Source organism: Dreissena polymorpha, chromosome 3 (assembly GCF_020536995.1).
Source record: "Dreissena polymorpha isolate Duluth1 chromosome 3, UMN_Dpol_1.0, whole genome shotgun sequence".
NCBI lineage: Eukaryota > Metazoa > Mollusca > Bivalvia > Myida > Dreissenidae > Dreissena > Dreissena polymorpha.
The window spans coordinates 108,377,672-108,402,987 of NC_068357.1; the positions used below are offsets into that span (position 1 = coordinate 108,377,672).

The 25,316-nt window shown below is 34.5% G+C and overlaps 1 protein-coding gene across 7 annotated transcripts in view; it reads left to right on the forward strand.

The window, feature by feature from the left end:
* The window catches only part of LOC127870932 (pachytene checkpoint protein 2 homolog), a 42,092-nt gene extending 38,562 nt beyond the window's left edge, over nt 1–3,530 (forward strand). For all 7 annotated transcript variants that reach the window (XM_052413523.1, XM_052413518.1, XM_052413520.1 and 4 more), the window contains one exon: nt 2,466–3,530. In XM_052413523.1, the coding sequence (XP_052269483.1) occupies nt 2,466–2,558 (93 nt within the window). In that variant the 3' untranslated portion in view covers nt 2,559–3,530. The remainder of the gene's footprint in view (nt 1–2,465) is intronic.
* The last annotated feature ends 21,786 nt before the right edge of the window (nt 3,531–25,316 follow it).

Here is a 25,316-nt window from a genome sequence, read left to right on the forward strand (position 1 = left end):
CCTAATTTAGTCAGAAGTTGTGTCTAAATGATATGTAGGTCAAGTTCAAATATGGGTCATGCCGGGTCAAAAACGAGTTCACGATGTCACTTAGTGCATTTCAAGCATATAGCATGGTGTCCGCTCTCTAATTGAAGTAGTTTTCATCTGATCTTCACCGAATTTAGTCAGATGTTACGTCTAAATGATATCTAGGTCAAGTTCAAATATGGGTCATGCCGGGTCAATAACAAGGTCTCGAGGTCACTTAGTGCATTTCAAGCGTTGAGCATCCTTCGAACGGGCGTATCTTGTGACAGTTTGGCACTCTTGTCAAGCAATTGAATTGAAACTCTTAATATGATATCACCATGAAGTGTATATGGGCAAGACCTATTCACTTGCAGTGATCCAGCCTCCCTGAGTTATCAGGGTGCAGGATCACGTGACTGTGGGGTTCTCCCTTTTTACCTTTAATGGATTTAAACATGACAGTAATTGGTGCTTTATTATGCCCCCCTTCGAAGTAGAGGGGGTATATTGCTTTGCTCATGTCGGTCTGTCGGTCGGTCCGTCCACCAGGTGGTTGTCAGACGATAACTCAAGAACGCTTGGGCCTAGGATCATGAAACTTCATAGGTACATTGATCATGACTCGCAGATGATCCCTATTGATTTTGAGGTCACTAGGTCAAAGGTCAAGGTCACGGTGACCAGAAATAGTAAAATGGTTTTTTGAATGATAACTCAAGAACACATACGCCTAGGATCATGAAACTTCATGGGTAGATTGATCATGACTTGCAGATGACCCCTATTGATTTTGAGGTCACTAGGTCAAAGGTCAAGGTCACGATGACCCGAAATAGTTAAATGGTTTCCGGATGATAACTCAAGAACGCATACGCCTAGGATCATGAAACTTCATGGGTAGATTGATCATGACTCGCAGATGACCCCTATTGATTTTGAGGTCACTAGGTCAAAGGTCAAGGTCACGGTGACCCGAAATAGTAAAATGGTTTTCGGATGATACCTCAAGAACGCATACGCCTAGGATCATGAAACTTCATAGGTAGATTGATCATGACTTGCAGATTACCCCTATTGATTTTGAGGTCACAAGGTCAAAGGTCAAGGTCACGGTGACCCGAAATAGTAAAATGATTTTCGGATGATAACTCAAGAACGCTTTTGCCTAGGATCATGACACTTCATAGGTACATTGATCGTGACCCGCAGATGACCCCTATTGATTTTCAGGTCACTAGGTCAAAGGTCAAGGTCACAGTGACAAAAATCGTATTCACACAATGGCTGCCACTACAACGGACAGCCCATATGGGGGGCATGCATGTTTTACAAACAGCCCTTGTTTCAAATAACTTTTTAAAACATTTTTTTTTAAAGAATTTTAACTAGTGCATAAAATACAGATTTTTATCCCTGGCCATAGGCGAAGGGATATTGTTTTGGTGTTGTCCGTCCATCCGTCTGTCTTTCCGTGCTTCCCTCCGTCTGGCACTTTTGTGTCCAAAGCCATATCTTGGAAGTGCTTTGGCGGATTTCATTGAAACTTGGTATGAGTATATATATGGATAAGAGGATGATGCACGCCAAATGGCATTTTACACCATTGGATAATAACAGAGTTATGGCCCTTTGTATCTTGAAAAAATGCTTTTTGTGTGTGTCTGGAGCCATATCTTGGAAGTGCTTTTACGGATTTCATTGAAACTTGGTATGAGTATATATATATGGATAAGAGGATGATGCACGTTGGCGTTGTCCATCCGTCCAGAAAACTTTTGTGTCCAGAAGTATATTGGCAGGGGATATCAATGCAACAAATTTGCTTGTTATGCTGCTTATGGCAATTTGAAATACATCAGAATTACTTTATTAAATAAGCCTGCGTTCTTGTTCAAAATTCGATTTGTACTACAAGGTTATTCTTCTTGCAATTCGAAATTTTGTTACGGATTTTAGATGTTTTCAAGGATTTATTCTTCAACTTCAAGATATTGGCACAATCTGCAAGAAAAACTGTACACTAAAGATTTTTGCAAATGTATTTCAATAACTTGAGATATTTGCAAAAATAAAATTCTTAACGGTTTCATTACATTATGTCCAGCCTGTGTGTAAACCCCTGAAAACCTGGTTGATTCTGCACTCTGTTATTTATCCTTGAACGTATCCTAAGGAATGGCTTCTTTGTCTGTGACAAATCGGTGCACCATATTTTAGTATCTTTGTGACAAAGCTTTTATTTTAAATTTCACCATGTTAAGAATATATAACTAAAAATGTAAACCAAATTCTATAAATCCAACATTTGTGTGTAAAATATCATCTTCTTGTGTTCTATTTAAATTCTTTTTTTTTCAGTAAGTTTGAGGCTAGCTGTTATTCAGTGCAAACAATCGTTGAAATGGAGATGTTACTATAAAGTATTGGATCTTAAAAAATGTTGTTTTTTTCAGAAATCTCAGGCTTCTCTGCAAGAGTTTCTCATTGCCCTTGACAAGGCAGTGCAACAGCAGTTCAAAGAACGCACAGACCTGGCAAGAGATTAACAATAAGAGGGAGGTATCTTCCATTGATTGATCAGAAAAGCAAGATTACCTCCCTTTAAATACTGGATTCAAGGCACTAATTCACTCACCTTTTCATTGTGCTGAATTTCCATTTGCGTCTCAAATTTTACTGACAAATCCTTTTCTTCGACTCTTTAAATTCAAATATTAACCATTTTTCTATGCAGTTTATAGTATATACTTTGTCTGCGCAATTTTCAAAATTGAGCTATAAAAGATTACTTTGTTTAAATATGATGTCAAACTTAAATGTTTTGTTGTTATCTGTTGTTTGCAATTGCTGCCCAGGGTTAGTGGATTTTTTTATTGTTATTATTATGATGACAATTTGGATTGTTTAAATGTGATATATGGCCATAATATTCATATTTTCTCTCTCTCTTCATAAAAAATATATTTACATACATGCATACATTAGCCCATTACAACTGATTTGCATTTAATATAAATGGGCCGTACTCTGTGAAAAAGGGGTTTAATGCATAGGCGAAAAGTATCTTCACAGATTACCCTGTGCAGACCGCACAGGCTAATTAGGGACGACACTGTCTGCTTTTATGATATTTATCGTTTCAAGAAAGTCTCTTCTTAGCAAAAACCAAGTTTAGGCTGAAAGTGTCGTCCCTGATTAGCCTGTGTGGAAAGCACAGGCTAATCTGGGACGACACTTTAGGCACATGCATTGAACCGCCTTTTCAATATTGTTATAAGGTTACTCACTATTTTTGTCAATTTCACTTCATTAAACATATCTGTGAAGTTCATTACATATGTAATATGCGAGATATGTGTTGCTAATTATCTCCCTGCGAAAAAACAACAACATGACATTTCTTCTATAGGAATTCTTTGCTTGTGAGATCTCAAAGTGTGTGTGTAAATAATGCAGTTTAATGAATTGATTATCATGGTGTTTATGTTTTTGTTGAAATAAAACGGCATGTCGATTAATTGTTGAATTTGTTGCAATCTTATATTCATTATACCTGCTTCAAAAAGTTAGGCACATCTTGGTAAGGATGTGGTATACAATGCGGTTTTAAAGATTTCCATTATTGCCGGAAACCAAACTCTTTTCATGTCCTTGTTATGCCACCTATCGCACCTTGTTTTTACCTTGATTCAGTCATCCAGTATTAACTTTTATCTTATGAACTATATATATCTCGAAAAAGTTTCATAATCAGAGAAATATTTCCGATTGTTTTACTAGAGCTAAAAGTTCGAAATACGCAATGAAAAATATGTGTGAGGGATATAAACATACGCATTTTTGCATTTGCTAATATGCACGTTCTGGTTTAATTGAATTTCAAATTTCAAGACAAAATAGCGATTGATTTATTAAATTTTCTAAGCTGTCATGTATTATTTATTAACCAACTATTTTGTAGAGCGTATGATAATATACTGAGCATATTCAGGTTATGATAATATACTGAGCATATTCAACGTTAATTAAGCGCATAGTGTAGAAATACTTATAATCGTCTGCGGCACATGTGAAAAGATTCTCAGATTGCCGCACTTGAATAACTCAAACAAATATTTCAATCCGTATTATTTCTGAAAATGACAATTCATCAACGAGAGCAATACGTCGATTCACGTCCGAAATAGAATCGGTTATGACAATGAAGGCTTCTAATGTATACAACATTTTGCAATTGTATTGTAAAGGCTGCTAGGACTAGAACTTAATACAAAGTATCTGACACAGAGCGCCATACAAGATTTGATTGCACATAGTCCGGTACCCCTTTGATCTGCGATGCCAATGAGCCTCGCTCTGGGAAAACTTGGCGTAATGCACATGCATAAATTGTCGTCCAAGGTTAGCATGTGCAGTCTGAATGGGAACGAGACTTTTGACCTTAAAGGATTTTCGCAAAAAAGATACTTTCGTTTAACGGGAAAGACCATAAAAGCGGAAAGTGTAGTCCTTGATTAGCCTGTTCGGGCAGTCTACACAGGTCAATAAGGGACGACGCTACGCACAGGCATTAAGCCCCTTTTTCCCAGATCAAAGTGTTAGTGACTATTTGCGTTCAAATCTAATATTGTGCTCCGAGTCAGATACTTTCTATTGAGTTCTAGTACTAGCAGTGTGTACAACTGTACATGTTGTATTTGTATCCGTTTTTGTCCAACGATGTTCATCTTAAGTTCATGAAACTTCATAAACTTCTTTATGCTACATGATCAAGTTCTAGATTCAAGGAGTTATGGCCCTCAGATTTGTAGAGTTGCCTTTTTTTATCAGTCTACGATCCTAAATTCAGTTGTTCTCGTTCGACGATCTTTTGACTTGATTTTGTTTTCAAATTTTATAGGTGGCGTTACTGTTGTACAAACAGCTCTTATTAGAATATAACTTTGTACAATTTCAAAAGCGCTGAGCAAAAATTACTGTTAAGTTACCCCGAGCTCATTTGAACATGTAGAAAAGCCCAGTGGGATGCTAAGGATCAGAATCCCCGTAGAAAGGATCATTTACCATTTCCCGTTAGAACCATTCTGCTGCTTTCTTTCCATTATCACTGCCAATCCCTTAGCAAACGTGGTAACGGATATTCATGACAACTATGTGATATGTGGTCAAAAGCACTAAGCAGCTTATCTTTGTTTGTTAATGCCTACGATTGAATTTGGGACGTCAGTAGTGGTACGTTGTGTTGTACGGATCGATCGAAGTTTTTTTTGTTCAGAACAATTTCATCATTTGTGAAACGTCCAATAAGATTGAAGGTGGTGCAATTGGACGAGAAATGTATTACATTGTTAACAAATGAAAAATGAAACAGAAGCTAAAGACATTTGAAAGTGTTACTAATTCAACAATGTGCCACGTGACCTAAAGTTGTTCAGTTTGGAGTACACCAAAACTGTAGAAAAAAATACATAAATATTGAAAAGTATATAACAATAAGCTCTTTTTACACTTTTTATTTAGTACAAATGAAAAATGAAACAAAAGCTAAAGACAGTTTAAAGTGTAACTAAGGCAACATTGTGCCGAGTGACTTAAATTAAGTTGTTCAACTATTGAACATGATCTAACAATATACAATAATAATAATGATACGCTCTTTTTATACCTTAAACTGCTCAAACTCATGACATGTTCACCTAGACTGACTTACAAAAACGCAGCAGTTTGAAATACGGGAACATTGCGTATTAATTAATATGATAACATAATGCATTTAAATGACTAACACATGCATAACGTCCCAATATGCTGGGCTTTCACCAGACTATATTTACTTAATTTGATGCAGTATAAACAAAACAGAAACTACTGTTTACCAACACGTGTAAATTACTTTCTCCTTGACAACCACACACACATGCTGTCAATATCATGCAGAAAGTGCTCTCCATCCGTGGTATAACTAGCAAATCGAGTGAAACAAACATTTGAAATATTCAGATAAACTGTCCTACGGTGGGATTAGACTTGACTAACCGTTAACTCTCACGTTGCATCGACGCTGAAAGGCCCTGCAACGTAATGTCCAGATCCAGAAGTTGTTTCTCGCTCCCATTCTTGATTGAACATCCCCCGATCGGTAACATATATCTAATTGTTTTAATAAAGACAAAACGACACTTTTCGTTCTAAACATCTATCACATGAATGTTCATAACACATTTGAGAGGTCTCAGCAGTATATTAAAATCGTATTTTTTCTGTATTTCTGTTCAGTATTTCAGCACAATACACTCGTATTTTTTAATTGTATAAATAAGACTGTCTATTGAATATATTACAATAAATATTCTTACTTTCGTCGGAAGTTAACGCAAATGCACTTTCTGTATTGATTGACCGTGGGAGATTAGGCTAGCCAGTCTTTGTTTTCGTGAATAATAAATGACACACAATATTGGTTTCTCTGCATTTCCCTCTTTCTTTTCCAGAAAATTAAACACATTAAAGACGCATTTTCAAAACAGTTACGATGCAGACAGAGTCCGCTTTGTCGTACTTGGTTGTATCCTTTCAAATGATCGTTTCTTCCCAGAATCCAGAATAAAATGAAAGATTATTTATTCGCAAAGTTTCATTACATTGGGTATTTGTTGGCTCATAAATTTATTTATAAAAACACTATTTCCCCAGCCAGTTGCACCACAGTTTATAATAAGGTACGATATATGACTACGTGAAAACGCGCTTCTAACATTGGTGAACCGGGCTCAATCCCCGTTCCTGGCGTATGTGCGTTTGGTCTGGGTCACCATGCCGGGTAGTAGATGTAGTGACAACGGAATATATCCACTGGGTTTCGCCGATGTTTTTATGCCCCCTTTCGAAGAAAGGGGGTATATAGTTTTCGCACTGCCCGTCTGTCTGTAAGTCTGTCACGCCTTTCGTGTCCGCTCTCTAATTCAAATAGTTTTCATCCGATCTTTACGAAACTTGGTCAGAAGTTGTATCTAGACAATATCTAGGTCAAGTTCGAATATGGGTCATGCCGGGTCAAAAAATAGGTCACGGGGTCGAAAAAACAAATCCAAGGGAAGTAATAAGCTTTAAATTGACATAATTATCTGACCTGCCAAATTATATATTTTTGTTAAAAAAATCAAAGCGGCGCAGTAGGCGGCATTGTGTTTCTGACAAACACATCGTAGTAAAAGGTCAAGGTCAAGGTCATACTTCAAGGTCTAAGGTCAAAAATACTAATCCAAGGGAAGTAATAAGCTTTAAAGGGAGATAATTATTCAATATTGTACATAGCAACTTGATATTTGGCATGCATGTGTATCTCATGGAGCTGCACATTTTGAGTGGTGAATCTACAGTCACGGTAGTGGCTTTTAATTATTTGCTACTAAAAATAGAGATTTGTTAGAGACAATTATTTTCAAGGGAAGTAATTTATATAATTATAAATCTCAGATGATATATTTCCTTACCAAGAATTTAAGTTCTTCTCACAGTTACTGTACAGAAAACATGAAATTTGGTCAGAAAATTTGTTTCTTTGATATGAGAGTTGAGTTTGAAAATGGTTCCGGTCAGTTGAATAACATGGCCGGTGGGGGGGGGGGGGGGGCAGTTTTTTATATTCATATAAAAGCTTGTGAACACTCTAGAAGTCACATTTTTTGCCCAATCATCATGAAACTTGGTGAAAAGATTGGTTTTATATATATCACATAATTAATGCCATAATTATTGCCCTTAGATTGTCCAAATTTTCATTATATTATACAAAATCCTTGTAAACACTCTAGAGGTCACAATTTTGTTTCAGATTTTATGAATCTTGGTCATAATATTTATTTTTGTACGCAAAGTTTGATGTTTGGTAAGGGGGGTCAACTCAAAATATAGGCCACCAGGTCAAATCTTACAAAAACAAAATCACTCCATATGCCAGAGTTTTGGTTCAATAATGATTAAACTTGACCAGGATGTTTGTCTGGACAATATCTAGGTCAAGTTTGATGTTTGGTAAAGATTGAATGAACTGACTCCTCTCAGGTGAGCGAACTAGGGCCATCTTGGCCCTCTTGTTTAAATAATATAATTATCATTTCTTTCATGTACTAATTTGTGAATAGTAGGGTTCATTACATACCTGTGGACTTATGTCCATAGATACACGATGAACTCTGGCTATGATCTCTTTGATAAACCACAGGCCTTGGTTGTCAGTGATGTCTGACTTGGTCATTTTTGACTGTCTACAGACCCCCCCCGGTTGGATTGGACAAAATCCAAGTAAAGTAATAAGCTTTAAAGGGAGATGATTTCTATACCTGCCAAATGATAAAAAGAAATTTTATTTCAAAGCGGCGCAGTAGGGAGCATTGTGTTTCTGACGAACACATCTCTTGTTTTCAAGATACATTGATCTTTTTAAAGAAAAAGATCCAAGTTAATGTTGTAATGCTTGTAAGGTCGCAAAAAGTAGTCCCGAACCTGAGGACATCTCAGTAAAATATATTTCTCATTTTATGTTAAATTTTTTGATGCACCATGTTTTGTGTAGAAGAATTTTCGTTGTTTTTCTGTCAATTAACATATCTCATTGTCAATTATGATGCGTGGTTCATAAGCAACGGTCAGGTTTGATTCCTACGCATCGGATATGAAAATCGTTATTTAGTGGAAAAACATCATTTACACAATAACGTCATATCGGCAGTTATTTCTTGATTATTCAAATACATTTAATAATTCTGATTGTATGCAAAGAGTACACGTAAAAACAATAGCTTTTTTACCTTTGTTAATGTGTTTTTAATTGACATCAATCCAATTGTTGTTTATTTTATTTTTAAGTTTCAGTTTGTCTTAATAATTATTATACACATCAAATTATGTAACATAGAGTTGATGTAAAAGCCGTCCTATCCGATTACAGTTTTACAGTCAGAATGTATCAAACATTCTATTTAAATAACATATTTGACTTAAGTTTAATTATTTCATTCTTCTTATGTCTTTAAGGTTTTCGCTAATACCATACACCAATCGTTTCAACCGAACCATTTGCATACATCCTGGATTTAAAACCGCTCTGGATGATATACTGGTGTGACGGTATAACATCTAATAAAGCATATCCAGCCCGGAGCTACTTTGTGATAAATTGTCTTGATGCGATATTTTTTATAGGGGAATAACGATAGTCAAGAGGAATGAAACACGACGGAATGTTTTACTGATGTAACCATTACTAAGTAGTTGTTGTCTGCACGCTTGGCCAAAATTTGCAAAATTCTGCAAAACTGATGATATGTCAGACATTAATGTATTCAATATATTATCGAACTATAAGTTGGCGTTTTATCCAAACATTTCTAACGAAATGCTGGCGTGTAAGGGAAAGTGATAATCGTTCATCTGAATCAAATCACTTTGTATTTGCATACGCCCCACTATTTGATTAATCTGTCGACAATATACGGCTCGACATCTATTTCTATATAAGACGAAATTAACTACAGAACATTATTAGGAGAGACATAATTGTTGACCTTCTGTCAGTATTTTATTGAAGTCGAATGAAAACACACACACACACACACCTATATACAATAAAGAAAAATGCACGCCACGAAAAATTGTAAAATATTAAACTATTAAATGAGGATTGACCGCGTGGGATCGGTCCATTTAAAGCATCTTGAACTTAAAATGGTTTGATGCCGCATCGAATTAATTACAAAACATGCACGTTAAGCATTAAACTCACAGATATTCAATTGAAACTAAAACAAAAACAAGAAAGAAAATATAAATTGAAATTAATTGATCCTTAATTTATATGAAACTATACAACCTGACTTTTCATAATTATATTCATGTAGAGGACAAAAGGGAATATAAATACTTACATAATAAACCAGATTAAAGGCCCTATAAAGGGGGCAAATCCAATTATTATGCATATAAACTAGTCTAATTTTTACCGGATTTCAGTTACTCTTGCATACAAAATGCTTATAACACAGCTTAGGTGCAACGTTGTCAAGAATTATGGAAGATATACCCTGCAACTAGCGTGATGTGTAGCCTCAAGGCGGTGACGTATGCTTAAAAAAGCCGAATGAAAATTCAATTTTAATTCTATTTTAAACAACTTTTTACCAGCAGAAAGTAACTTATTAGATCACTACAAACATTTTAGCCATTTAGAAGAAACCTACTTTGTGAGTGATACTGGAAAACGTTGAAGAGCAACGATATATTTTTGGTGACCTGAGTCACTTTCACTTTCACCTTCCCAAGTAAACAGCGATGTAAATAAACTGATTGTTTGTAAACACAATTGACTTGGAGGACACTGTATTTTGAGCTCAAAACAAGTTGTATTGCTCATTTTTGTATGGTAATGTCCAATAACATATATATATTGTTTTTTGATAACCTTTATAAATAAAATATGAAAAAAAAAATCGGTTAATAATTACGGATTGTAACCTTTATAGAACCTTTAAAGTACACGCTCGTGTTATAACGCCCTGCTTCATCCATATAATTTTAAATTTGGGTCTGCTGGCGAGAGATTACTTCAACCTGATATTGGTCAATAAAGGTGAAATTTGGTTTAGACAGCTACACCGAATAAAATAGGGGTCATCGCCCGAACAGATGGCCTTAAGGAAAACCCAACACTGTATTGGCTATTGAGAATGACATATACTTTAAGGCCTTTTAATAAAAGTACCAACATGATCTTATTAAAAACAAAATAAGATGTTGCTTTTTTCCGAATGACATAATTGGGCTATATAATCACCGTTAACAAAATACACGGATCAACAGAAGTTCAAATAAAGGCACACATTCATTACTAAACTTAAATGAAAACATCATTGGTGTTGAAACAAAACAACAAGGCTTAAGACAGTAAAAAAGGCCCCAATATCTCGAGACTTTGGTAAAGATTCAATTTAAATTGAATGACACACACAAATGCATTTTTTATTTAACAAAGAAATATGAATCAGGAGTACTGGTGCGATTTGGCTAGTTATCGAACGTGGCTTCCATTTTATGTCAACAAACCTTTGAAGAAAGATTGATGAATATTCGAGGAAAACTGTTAGAGAGTGGAAATGGTAAATTAAGCACTTTTTAAACAAACACATGGGAAGAAATCTGAAGTGCCTTTTTAGAATCGGCTAGTTTTCAAGATTGGTCATTTTCTGTCAACAAATATTTCCAGAAAGTTTGGGGGTACGAGTTAGATAGCAGAAACGGCTTATTTCGTATTTTTGTATTAATACGGGCCAATTATTCTGAGGTAGATAGTGCGACGTAGCTGGTTATCAATCTTTCTTATAGTTTTTGTAACAAACATTTCCAGAAAGTATAGTGTCTATTCAATGAGAACATCAGTTAGATAGTGGAAAGCCACCCGCAAATCTTTCCGCATCTTCACCTACCAATTATTTTCCTCAAATCATAGACAAATGCAATACATCATTTCAAGTTACGGGCATATAAAAACCAACTGCTGAAAGACAACTCAATAATATTAAGGTCACACATGTATTTGTTTTACAAGCGACTCTGAAAAGAGGGTAAAACTATATATTCATATTGAAAAGATAGAAATCACCAAACACTTGGTCTAGATGATTATGGAGCTGGGATTTTAAAGCAAGAAATCATGAATGCTATATTTAGATTCTGATATAATAATAATTGATGCTATTTATTTCGATTGACTTAAAATAGTCACTTGATCATATTTCTAAATATATTTAGACGATAACAAATAATTTATGTTGGGGTAACACACCATAATATATTAACTCTAAATTTACCATTTTAGCTTAACGTACATGGAAATAATACCTGTATGTTTTCATTAAAATATTATTAAGCTACAGTTTAATGCCGTGCAAAAGAGAATTCCGCTGATCATACATGTAATACATTAAATCAAGGCTCATTTACTAATGTATCAGTAACCACTGAGGGCTTTTTACGCCAAGTATTATATGTCATAGCACACATATAAAGAAACTTATTAAGGCATTAATACTACTAAAGCAGAGAAAGAAGAATCGAGATGGACAATACGTCCATTGTGTATTCAGAGCTGAGAATTTGTGTAGAATAATCTTTAACAATTATGCTATCTATGTATTACCGGTATATCGCCGTCGATTCCTGTCCAATCAAGGATAATGTCTCAGAGTTATAATTTGGGATATGGTCAGAAGTACGTAGATTTGTTTGGCGCCTAGGAAAACATCAGAAAAAAGGTTCTATTTTGGACCCTCTCTTGTTTCTAATTTATATAAATGATATAGTGTTATTACTAAACCAATCAGACATAGACTTGTACGCTGATGACTCGACACTATATGCTACAGGGGCCAATCCTTCAGAAATTCAGACTAACTTACAAAATGATATTTATTCCATACAAAAATGGTGCACCCTCTATAACATGATGATAAACCCTAATAAATCAAAATGCATGCTTATTGGCTCAAAACAAAAAATTAAGAATATCAACCTTAATCTAAAAATAGATAATAATGCTATCGAGAATGTCACTAGCCATAATATTTTAGGACTTTATATCGACAAACATCTGCAATGGAAAGTACACATTGATAACACATGCTCTAAAATAAGCAGTAAAATATCTCTGCTAAAAAGATATCAAATTATTTCACTTTTGATATGAAGACATTATTTCATAATTCATATATTCTAACCAATTTCGATTATTGTTGTACGATCTGGGGCAACGCTTATTAAACCAATTTAACAAAAGTGAATGTTTTACAAAAACGCGCAGCGAAAGTCATTCTAAATAAAGCCAAAAAGAACACCATCCAAAGATTTGTTTTTACAGCTTAATTGGCTTTCGTTTAATAAAAGATGTAAATACCACACGGCAATCTTAATATATAAATGTGTCAACAATCAGACTCCAGAATATTTAAATGCTTTTATTATAGCTTTTTCTCAAAATCTCAACTATAACTTAAAATCTACCACCCATAACGATATTGTTAATACCAAAGCAAATGCAGGTTATAAGAAACGAGCTTTTTCATACTATAGCATGAATATCTGGAACAGTATACCAATTGGAATAAGAATGGCATGCTTTATCTCTGCTTTTAAAAGGCAATATAAAGCACATTTATTTTCTAATCAATGATATGCCATGGTATTTTCTAATAAATGTTATTTCATGTGTGTCTGTCTAAAAGACAAAATGTGTGTTATGTATAGGTGTAAGAAAATATTATTAGGCGCCCAAGAACAAAGCAGCTTGTCTTTTTATATTGATGTATACGTCTGAGCTTTTCGAAATTGTGACGTATGACACACGATAATTTGCCATCCAAGAAAAAATCAAGTTTTCTTTCTAATGATGTATATGTCTGAGCAAATCGTAATAATGACGTATTATTTTGTAACCGTCAATTGCGGTTTTCCGTTTTTAGCACACTTTTCTTGTTTGGTTGTACATGAACCACTTGTAGATTTAAATGTTGCATATGAATAAGGAAATAAATTCATAGAATTTATAAAATAAAAACAAATCGTTACAGTATCACCAAATGGATCTTTTCCAAATATACTCTGTACTCTGTATATACTATAAATTCATATACGGAATACACTTCAAAAATCCTGCACTAGGCTATGATCTGAACAATTTCGAAATAACCGCTTCCATAACCACAGTCGGGGATATTGCCTTATTGGGACAGTTGGGAAATCCCCTTTTGACTTTCCCGATCAGGAAATATTGATTGAAAAATTGCCCGATCAGGCAAGAAAACAACCATTTTTCATATACCTTGGCAAAACGTGTTCGGGCATCACACATATCATCCAAGGAACAACTTTAATAACTGAATCCAATCTTAAAACAATTATCTTAAATTTGAACGTAGCGATTTTAAAAAAATGTCGTTGCTCGGCAGATATTCAAGCCCAAAGTTGAGCAACTTTTAGCATCTATCAACATTTTCCGCACTTGCCTGTTTTGAACACAAACTTGCCAGAAGGAGCAAGTCACCGAAGAACACGTGTCTTATCTCATACACAGTATTTTGCGACCATCCCACCCAAGTGAGATCATATTTTTTTTATCCACGCAGATGGATACTGAACAAAGCTATTTCGTATACATATCACCCTTTTTCACACATATTACACATATTATAACACATCTGTTTGTCAATCACTCAAAAATAGATTATTAAATTATTAATGACCCTCGAGCTTTTTGCTAAGAAAAGAATTTCTTTATACAGAAAATATCATAAAAGCGGAGTGTCTTCCCTGATTAGCCTGTGCCGACTGCACAGGCTAATCTGGGACGACACTTTACGCACATGCATTAAACCCCTTTTCACAGATCACGGTCCATATTATATTGCATTAAAAGTAGTTTCACATGTGTGTGTATGGGTACCTATTGTTATAAGTTCTCATTACCAATCGCAGGGCATTGTATGGATACTGAGAATAAAATATGCATGGACGAAAGAGCATCGATTGCCGATTATCATTAGGTCTAAGTTCAACGGTATTCCAAATGAAAATCAGACGTCAGATGACAGGCAATATTTTACGATAAAACAATATAAAATATCAATATCGATTAAAGAAGTTATAATAGTATAATACGTCTTGTCTATTTGCATTGCATTTTACCATGAAAATAGTCTTATGCGATATGCCGCAGGTGGAGCTTCAGACTAGCCTGCTCATTCGCGCATTCTGGTCAGGAGCTGCCTTGTCTGCTTATGAAAACACACAATATTGCGTGATTTCGTAGCGGACAGCGTAGCTCCTGTTAAGAGTGCACGGTCGCATTTGACCTACGACCCATTTTTGCATGACGCGGATCGTATTAATATTGTTTGATGCATCGCACTTCTAACACTGTTAATTGTATTTGTATGTAAAAACATTCCCAATTAAAATACTTCTTAATATTGGTGGCTCTTTTTCAAGAACTTACTTGTATATAGTGTGCTCATGCGTCGTAGCCACGCTGAGGCACAATGAGGCAGCTGCGTCGGCTTGATTATGAAGACCAACAAGAGCACCGCATAACGGGTGCCACGCTCGGCTGCGGGTGCATTTTTGAAGAAATGAAAGCTTGTCAGATTTTTTTTATAGAGGTCACAGTGACCTTGACCTTTGACCTAGTGACCCAAATATGGGTGTGGCATGTATAACTCATCAAGTTGCAGTTACATATGAAGTTTCAAAGTTGTAGGTGGAAGCACTTTGATTTTAGAGCCAATGTTCAAAACCTTAACAAAATGTTGAGGTTTTAGCACGACGCGGACGGCGGACACGACGACGGACACGACGACGGACACGACGACGGACACGACACGACACGACGAGCTGGCTATGACAACACCTCGGGTTTCCTCTGAAAACAGCCGAGCAAAAAACTAATTATTTGTAAGCCATATGTCGTTATAATGCCAATTTCTTCTTTACTGAAAGAATTTTTAGAAGCAAAATGGATAAAGTAAATTTGCGCAGTACCATTTAAGAATAATTGAAATGGTGTATTTAATATTTGCCTGTCAGCGCTTTCCGATGCGAACGTAGATTCATTTCACAACAAATACTATCATAGTAGATATTTTCGTAAAGCGGACACGTTCAGCCCAGAAAGACGCAGGTTCATTGGTTTCGCTTTGATATATGCACTTCAAAACGTTTCCATGGAATGCCACAATAATCAGCTATGAATTTCGTAAGACCCCCGTCTCACCAAACTGAGGTCTTTAGTAGTAGATTTTTTTACTCTCCGATTGATACTGCTATCAAGAGAAGATTAAGGTCAGACTAATGAATCGCCCTTAACGCAGCGTCAACTATCGGTAGTAAGAAACACCTATGCCAAAGTAACGCCGAAGAAACGCTATGAACTTGCTCGGTCGTCCCTAGCGACCCTAGTATCTTTTTGTACGAACTTGGATTTGAATATGGCTATTTAATCTGTAAACTAGAAGCCCTTATTAAATAAAACATCATTTTAATAAAATAAGAAAGCAAAAACACATTCTTGTTATGTCTCCAACTTTCAGCTAACTTATGACGTTGGCGGAATACTGGAATTCCTATCTCGCAATTTGCTTTGGCAACACCAAGCTCCAATTAGCATCTGTCACCTTGTCGCGTGTTGATGATGATTACGTAAATTGTTATTTGTATGCGTGTTCGTATTTTATATGTTCAATGAAATATCATAAAACAACGTCCGATTATGTATTATATAAGTTCTATATTTCTAGATTCAGTAATTAAAGTATGTCCATCCTGTTTTTTTTAAAAACTTTTCACATGCTTGAACATTATTGCAAACAAGTAAAAAAACAAATACAATAACACTACAAAACAAATACTTGTGCAATACTGTTTTCTTACAAGAATTGCTATGAAGGGTATCGCACTAGATTGTATAAGATTGTAAATATTAATAGAAAAATCAGATGTAGCAAATGTTTTGTCAGCCTGTCCTACTATTCCCCATGTACTTCGAAGACTATTCAGATGGTCCACTAGACTGTCATAAACTAGTAGATATACATGTCATCAGAAATGTTATACACGAGTTGCTTACACGTACCATGTCGTCTTCACACAACTAAGCATTGGGCAAGACTTGCGATCAGTTTATTGACAACACACATCCACGAATATTACATATTCGTATCATATAACAATCAAGTACAATCGAAGTACAAACGTGACAGGACAATTTTCGATCTTTAAATTATATAACAAAGTATAACTATAATTTGTATTCATCAATTCTATTATTGTGTCCTTAATTGGTGTTTTCAAGGACATAGTAAAACCAGAGATAAAAATCATCAGAAGCCCAATGTAAAATAACTATGGAAAACTGTACCTGAAAACAACCAATATTAACATGTAACTGAACATTATGTAACACAAACATAACGTGTTATTTGAGCCAACTTACTAATGCGGTTCGAATTTAAAGAAGTAAAAGTTTACTGATCGAAGTCTAGCGTAGAACTGACCAAACAATGAACACCCCGTGCAAATTCCCGCCTATGTCCACCTGAGTGACCATCACTCACGTGACAACCACACGCATAAACGAACCGCACATATACCTGTTTTGTGCGTTGCGTTATGTTTAGACATACGTTCTGTGCTATACTCCGTAACGCACAGAACTGAAAATTCAGTGCTGATAGTATACATTGATTTTTATCAGATACGCCCCAAGATGTGCGATAATGAAATTACTCCATCAACTGATGCCCTATTCCCGACCCAATGAATTAAGTAATCTAGCAAACTATTGACCCTACTTTGATGACATTTAATATGAAAAATGCTGGATAAGTATTATCGATCTTGTCAGTTTTACTGCATGCAGTGACTTAGCAAGACCACTTGACCTTTAAACGCATCGAATCCTTATAAACTAGAGACTTAACTTGCTATGTTTCTTTCTTTAGATGATATGTGGATATGGCGATTTTATACAAAGCACAAAACAAACATTGATCGCATACAAACCATTAATTCATCAGCTCTTCTTTTTTCGATGATTTACCTGATTATTAAATGGTTCGGGAAATTCAATTTCAAAATGGGCAAAATATTAAATTATGTAACCTCGAAGACTTTCTCCTTCTGGCAAGTTTGTGTTCAAAACAGGCAAGTGCGGAAAAGTGTTGATAGATGCTAAAAGTTGCTCAACTTTGGGCTTGAATATCTGCCGAACAACGACATTAAAAAAAATCTTTACGGTCAAATTTAAGATAATTTTTTTAAGATAGGATTCAGTAATTAAAGTTGTTCATTGGATGAGTTGTGTGATGCCCGGACACGTTTTGCCAAGGCATATGAAAAATGTTTTTTTTCTTGCCTGATCGGACAATTTTTCAATCAATTTTGTGATTGGGAAAGTCAAAAGGGGATTCCCCAACTTGTCCAATCGGGCAAGATCCCCGACTGATATACAGCAAATACTTAAATACTTAAATATATGCGAAAATCATACATTGTTAGCTTTACATTAAATTAAGGTAGCGCCACTGTTATGATTTCCTGCGATTTCTTCGAAGATTGAAGAGCCTTTTTACCTGTTTACTTATGGATAGATAATTTAAGCAGGTATTAATGTGAAGTTGTCGTGGCCGAGTGGTTCAGATTTGAAATCTTTTGGGATCTTCTCGCGCAGGTTCGAATCCTGCCGACAACGCATACTGTTTCCGACGCCTTTTATTTCGTTTTTTTAACGTAATTTAATTTACTATAGCATATAATATATGTTTATTGTTAAATATGTTGCAATTATTATGCACATTCTTCAATTTTTAAAATTTAAACAACGTTATGGCTGAATTGGATGATTTACTGCTGAAAATACGAATCATGCATGTTGCATTTTTATTTTTATTTAAAAAAGTTAACGGTAAATCTGTCTATTTCTTGGTATTTTTTGCTGTATATAGAGTATCTATAAAAACTAAGTTCAAAATAATACCTAAATGATACTATTTTGAATTTTATGACACTTTGTTTTTAACCAACCCAATTTCTACCACTTGGCTAAAACCACTTACATTTCATGGCGCTCTTCCATATACAACAAGTTATATAAACTAAATGTCTGTAAAAAAATACTTATTTCATCTTGTTTAAACTTTGAACACACTTTCTGCATCTGTACACATCAACTGCATGCCCATATTTGGAAATCTGGATGAATTATGGAACTTTCATGTTCCCTAGGGGTGCAAATAAAATTGACAAAAGCCGAGCGTGGGGGTGGTTTTGAAAAAAAATCAGTATATTTTTTTAAAAAGAATGCATGTAGTTCAGTGAAATGATGCTTATTAAGAAAATAATACATTGGATTATATTTGGAAAGGTGCTCATGAGAGTGGCGCTACCTTAAGGCAGAAAGTTTCATGTAAAAAGCTCAAAATTCCTTACATGGACACCGGTCACGGTGCACTTAATAATACTTGAAATTTTGGATACAAATGCTCCTGATTGTTGATAATGTAAAACGCATTTAATATTTATGGTGTTTGTAAACATACGCAGTTACATGCAATCAGAAAATTGTCTAAATTGATTCATCAAGTGGCTATGGGTTACCAAACAATGTAAAATATGCTTAATTTCTCTGAAATTATTTAAGTATGGAACCAAATGTTTCAATGAGAAGTTGCCCTCCTGTGTCCAAGCTCGAACATTTCCCCTGTTTTTCATGAAACTTTCCCTTTAAAAATATATACAATAAACAGTCTACTTTCATCAAAGTTATTTTTTTGGAAGATAAATGTCTTTGCTTCTAATAAACATTTTTTTGGTGTATGTATTGCATTTCCGCTATTGTTCAGAACATGGTGTTGTGTCGGAATTCTGACAGTCTTATCCCTTGTTTATATTGTCTTGATGTATTTGAAGATACCTATGTTATCATACACAAATTGAATACATTGATTAGTGTTTGTCCGATGCAATTTGTATAGAGACAATATCAGTAAATGTCGGTAAATCGTGCGTGGTTTGTGCATGGGCTACTTTTAAGCCACCTCGAATGTGCATTAAGAATGTTGTCCCTATTAAAGTCACGTCCTGTTACAAACATGAAACGAATTTTTTTTTGCTTTTTAATTAAACAAAGAGTTATGTCTTAGAAGTACTAGTGCGATTTGTCTGGTTATCGAACTTGACCATTTTATGTCAACAAAACTTTGCAGAAAGATTGGTGAAGATTCGAGGAAAACTGTAAGAGAGTGGAAATTGGGCACTTTTTTAAACAAACACACGGGAAGAAATATAAAGTGCCTTTTTAGAATCGGCTAGTTATCAATATTGGTCTTTATTTTATGTCCACAAATATTTTCAGAAAGTTTGGTGATGATTGGATGAAAACTGTACGAGTTAGAGAGCGGAAACGGCGAATTTCGAATTTGTGTAAAAAAGGTCAATAACTGTAAATTAGATAGTGCGACTTTGCTGGTTATCAAACTTTCTTTTCTTTTTTTTTTTGGTAAAAAAACATTTCCCGAAATGTTGATGCCGATTCAATGAAAACTGTATGAGATACCGTAAAGCCGCTTGCAAATCTTTCCGCGCATCCACCTACCAATCGTTTTACCAAAATACATCCTGTCAAAAGACGGGCGTATAAAAACCAACTGCTAAATGACAACTCAATAATATTAAGGTGACACATGTATTTGTTCTAGAAACGAATCTGAAAAGAGAGTAAAATATATATTAACATAAAAAATATAGAATTTAAAGCAAGAAATGACGAATGCTTTATTTAGATTCCGATAAAATAATAATTGATACTATTTATTTCGATTGACTAAACAAAACATCGCCGCTTCGTCTGTCCGTCCGTCCGTGTACAATTTTTGTCCGGGCTATTTCTCAGCAACTAATGACTGGAATTCAATGAAACTTTATGGGAAGCTTCACTACCAAGAGGAGATGTGCATATTATCAGCGGGTTCTGGCAGGATTATTTTTCACAGAGTATTGGCCATTTGAAATTTTCTATAAAAATTCTTGTCCCCCCAACTACTGTGCCTTCAAGACGTTTCCTTTTATCTGAATATAGAGTTTATAGAGTTTATTCAACAAACATTAGGCTTTAAGCCCATGAGTAAACACATATTACAACAAAATATATTCACAAATGGTCAATGGCGTACAGAATTGTTAACATAACGTAGATCAAATGCTTAATACAACAAATTCATGTACACTTTATCGTATATTATTTTTTTTAAATATAAATTAGATAAATAAATGAAGGTACTTGGAGAAAAACTACTGATAATATAAGTCAGCTCTCAATTTAAATGCTTTAAAAACAAAAATGGATAGATTTCGTACACTTTTTTCATTGTCAGTCTGTAAGAGATTGATAAACTTTTTCATGTTTGTATTCGTCCAATAGTATTTATATATGTATTTCTTACGTAAATTAATAAATGTTGGGCATTCAAGTAAAAAATGAAATTCATCCTCAAGGACGTTACAGTGTTTGCATTTTCTACTTTGAAAAATTATCTTTTCAGGCTTGTGCCATCTCCCTGCTTCCACTTCAAGTCTATGGGCAGATACTCTAAAACGAGTTAACGCCATCCTAAATTTTGAGACATTTACAAAATTTAAATATGGTTGTGACTGAAAGCTACTAAAAAGTCTATAAGTTCTACCTCTGGTCGTGTTTTCCATTTCACTTGACCAGGTTTGCAAAAACATATCAGAAATTCGTTGTTTAGCAACTGATAAAAATATCTTAATATCTCCTACCCCTTGAAAAAACCACACATCACTAAAACCTAAGCTGTCTAATACATCCTTGAGAGATTTAACCCAAGACTTTTTTTCTGGGTATATATCATGATCATGTAATAACATATCGTAAACAATTTTTATGTACTTGACATCATCGGATTGTAATATTTTAAATCAGTACTTTAAAACACAAATGATACGTTTATTTATTAATGGTACACGTCCCAGTTCTCAATGAGTAACTGATATATCTGGGTATTTAACTAAATTAGATTTCAGCTTGTATATTGCTTTAAGAGCCTGTCCTGAGAGTGCATCATACGTTAATGAAAAAGAACTCCCAGTGGTAAATACTATGCCTAGGTATGTAAAACTATTCACTATTTCTACAATGTGTCCTTTGTAATAAAAATTTTAATTTCGTCTATTCTGTCCTCCTTTTTTAAAAATCAATATTTTTGTTTTATTCACATTAACGCATAGCTTCCATTTAGTACAATACTGCTCTAATAAATCTAATCCATTTTGCAGTCCGGCTTCCGATTCTGCAAATAATACAATAGCATCAGCATATAACAATAAAAACAGTTTTAACATACCAAGATTAGCTCCCTCAAACTTATTTAGCATAAAATGTACCTCGATATCATTTAAATACATTGAGAACAAAAATGGCGATAAAGATTCACCTTGTCTCACTCCCAAATAGCATGTAAACGAATCGTGACTGATTTCATTATTAAATTTTATTTTCGATTTAACAACATTGTACATCGATCTAACTATATTCAACATTTTACCACGTACCCCTAATTTTATCAATTTATACCATATGATATCTCTTACTATAAAGTCAAATGCTTTCGTAAAATCGACAAAAGCTGTGTACAGTTTTTTTATTTTGATTCAAAATATGGTTAATAATACCCCGCAGTACAAAAATATTGTCAACAGTTCCCATACCTTTTCGGTATCCGGCTTGATCTTCTATGTACACATTGTATGTTTCACCCCACATGATCAATCGACTATTAATTATTTTACTAAATAATTTTCCTATCGTACTTAACAGTGTTATTCCTCTATAATTATTCGGGTCATCTAAATCCCCCTTCTTATGCAGCGGAACAATAAATCCTTCGCTCCAAGCATCTGGGAAATAACCTATATCAAACATTTTATTAAAAAGTAAATGTAAAACCCTAAGAAAGGATTCATTTGCAACACCGTGTTTAAGAAACTCATTTAAAATGTAATCAGGACCAGCAGATTTACCATTTTTAAAGATTTACATGCCTTTTTAATTTCGTCTTGAGATATTTCAATGTTTAAATCATCGAACATTACCTGAAATTCCTCATTTAGGTATCTTTCATTAAAAAACAGAATGTCTTCATCTGGCTGATAAAAATGGGTGTCTGGATCATTAATGGATTTAAAGTATCGAACAAAATCATCAGTCTTTAATTTATCTGACTTACATGGCTTTACCGATCCCTTTAATAAATTCCAATATTGTTTTGCATCTAATAATCGGTTATGTTCTAAAATCTTTGCTTGCTCTAAATCATAATTATATTTATGTTTTCTAACTAAACATTTATAGTTGCTCCGGGATTGAACCATCAAAATTCTATTTTCATCCGACCTGTCCGTTCTATATATGTTCAAGTTATTATAAAATTCGTATTTTGCCCTTTGACACTCGTCATTAAACCATTGATTACAGTTATTATCGCGATGTTTACCTCTAACTTGAGTGTTTATGGTCGTTTTGAATAAAGGTGAACAGACATCATCAATTACAGTACTTTTTTTTTCTAAACAATTATCTAATGATTATCTAATATATAGTGCAATATTGTGACAAAATACCTTTGGGGAGCATCATCTGTCTCCGAAGGTCTCTTGTTCTTAATATGTTTGACGATGCCAAATAATTTATATTGAGGTAATACAACATAATATATTAACGTTCAATTTACCAGTTTAGCTGAACATACATGGAAATAATACCTGTTTGTATTCATTAAAACAGTGTAATATCCCGCACTATTGCTAAAGATAATTTCACTGGTCATATCTGTGATACATTAAATAAAACCTGATTGATACACGTATCAGTAACCAGTCCAGGGGTGTGATTTTTTCTCCTTTCAGCTGAATTCCTTTCAATGTCCTTATTTACAAATAGCTATTAACTTGGCTGGATCTACATACAAATGAAGAGTTTTGTTGAACCCAGTAAGGTGTGGGAGGGGGCAGGGCATTATAGTCCCCTTATTTTGTCCTTTTATTTCACCACTGAACCACTAATGGCATTTGTACGGCATTTGTAGGCCAACTACTATATTTCATACAGACCGTATTAGGGCATTAATAATACTAACACAGAGAAAGAAGCATCGAGATGAACAATACGTCCATTGGGTATTCATAGCCTAGAACCTGCGTAGAATCATCGATCTCCCCCATGAACAATCATGTTTTCTATGTACTTTCTCGCCGTCGATCCCTGTCCAAATAATGGATAATGGTCTCAGAGTCATTATTCGAGGTGTGGTCAGAAGTTCGTATATTTTTTGGCGCTCACGAAAACATAAGAAAGTCTATCTCGTGAAGTGTACGTCTGAGTCTATCGTAATTATTACGTATATGTGAGAGTCATGCTGTTAAGTGTGGTCAGAAGAACGTAACACAGATCATTAGGCGCCAAAAAAAACAGCTTCTCGTTTTTAATGATGTATACGTCTGAACCTTTGGAAATAATGACGTATGACAGCCGATTATTTGGCGCCCAAGAAAAGATCAAGTTGTCTTTCTAATGATGTATACGTCTAAGCCAAGCGTTATTATGGCACTTTGAAGGTAGACAACCGTCAATTGCGGTTTTTCGATTTTAGCACACTTTTGTTGTTTGGTTGCACATGGGTCACATGTAGATTTAAAATGTTGGATAAGGAAATAAATTCATTGAATTAACAAAATGAAAACAAATCGGAACCGCATCACACAAAGGGATGTTAAACAAAAGTACTTTGTATATAATATGAATATTTACAATGAATACACCTGTCAAAAGTCCTGCAATTCACATCTACAACACAATTAAAATAATTGCTCCCATAGCAAAATTACCAGAAATTACATTTATCTTTAAGAAAACAAAAACTTGCCGATATATTTGTTATCTTTTCATTAAATAAAGGCATAATGTGATTCAAAATTCGTTAAATGGACACGGGTGACGTTGCACTGAACAATACCTGCCATTTTGCATACACATGCTCAAGATTGTATATAATATCATACATAATTAATATTTATGGTGTTTTCAAACATATGCAATTACATGCAGTCATACAAGTGGTATAATTTCATTCATCACGTGTCTATGGGTTACAAAACAACGTGCAATTCGATTAATTTCTCTGAAAGTATTGAAGTATGGAACCAAATGTGTCAATGAGAAGTTCCACACCTGTGTCCGATTTCGAATATTTCGCTGTTGTTTACCGAGTTCGAATATTTCCCTGTTGTTTACCAAGTTCGAATTTTTCCCTGTTGTTTACCGAGTTCGAATATTTGCCTGTTGTTTATCCAGTTCGAATATTTCCCTGTTGTTTACCGAGTTCGAATATTTGCCTGTTGTTTATCCAGTTCGAATATTTCCCTGCTGTTTACCAAGTTCGAATATTTCCCTGTTGTTTATGAAACGATCAAACGAAACTGTACTGCGACTGACAAAGTTGGTGTATGGAAGATAAATGTCTTTTCTGTTGATATAAAATGAATTTGTTGTATTTATTGTTTTTGAAAGCGAATTTTCCGCTATTTTTTAGAAATTGGTGATAAAGTATTATCCCTTTTATATATTTTCTTGAAGTTTCTGTGGTATCACATACAAACTGAATGCATTGCTTTGTCTTTTGTCCGAGACA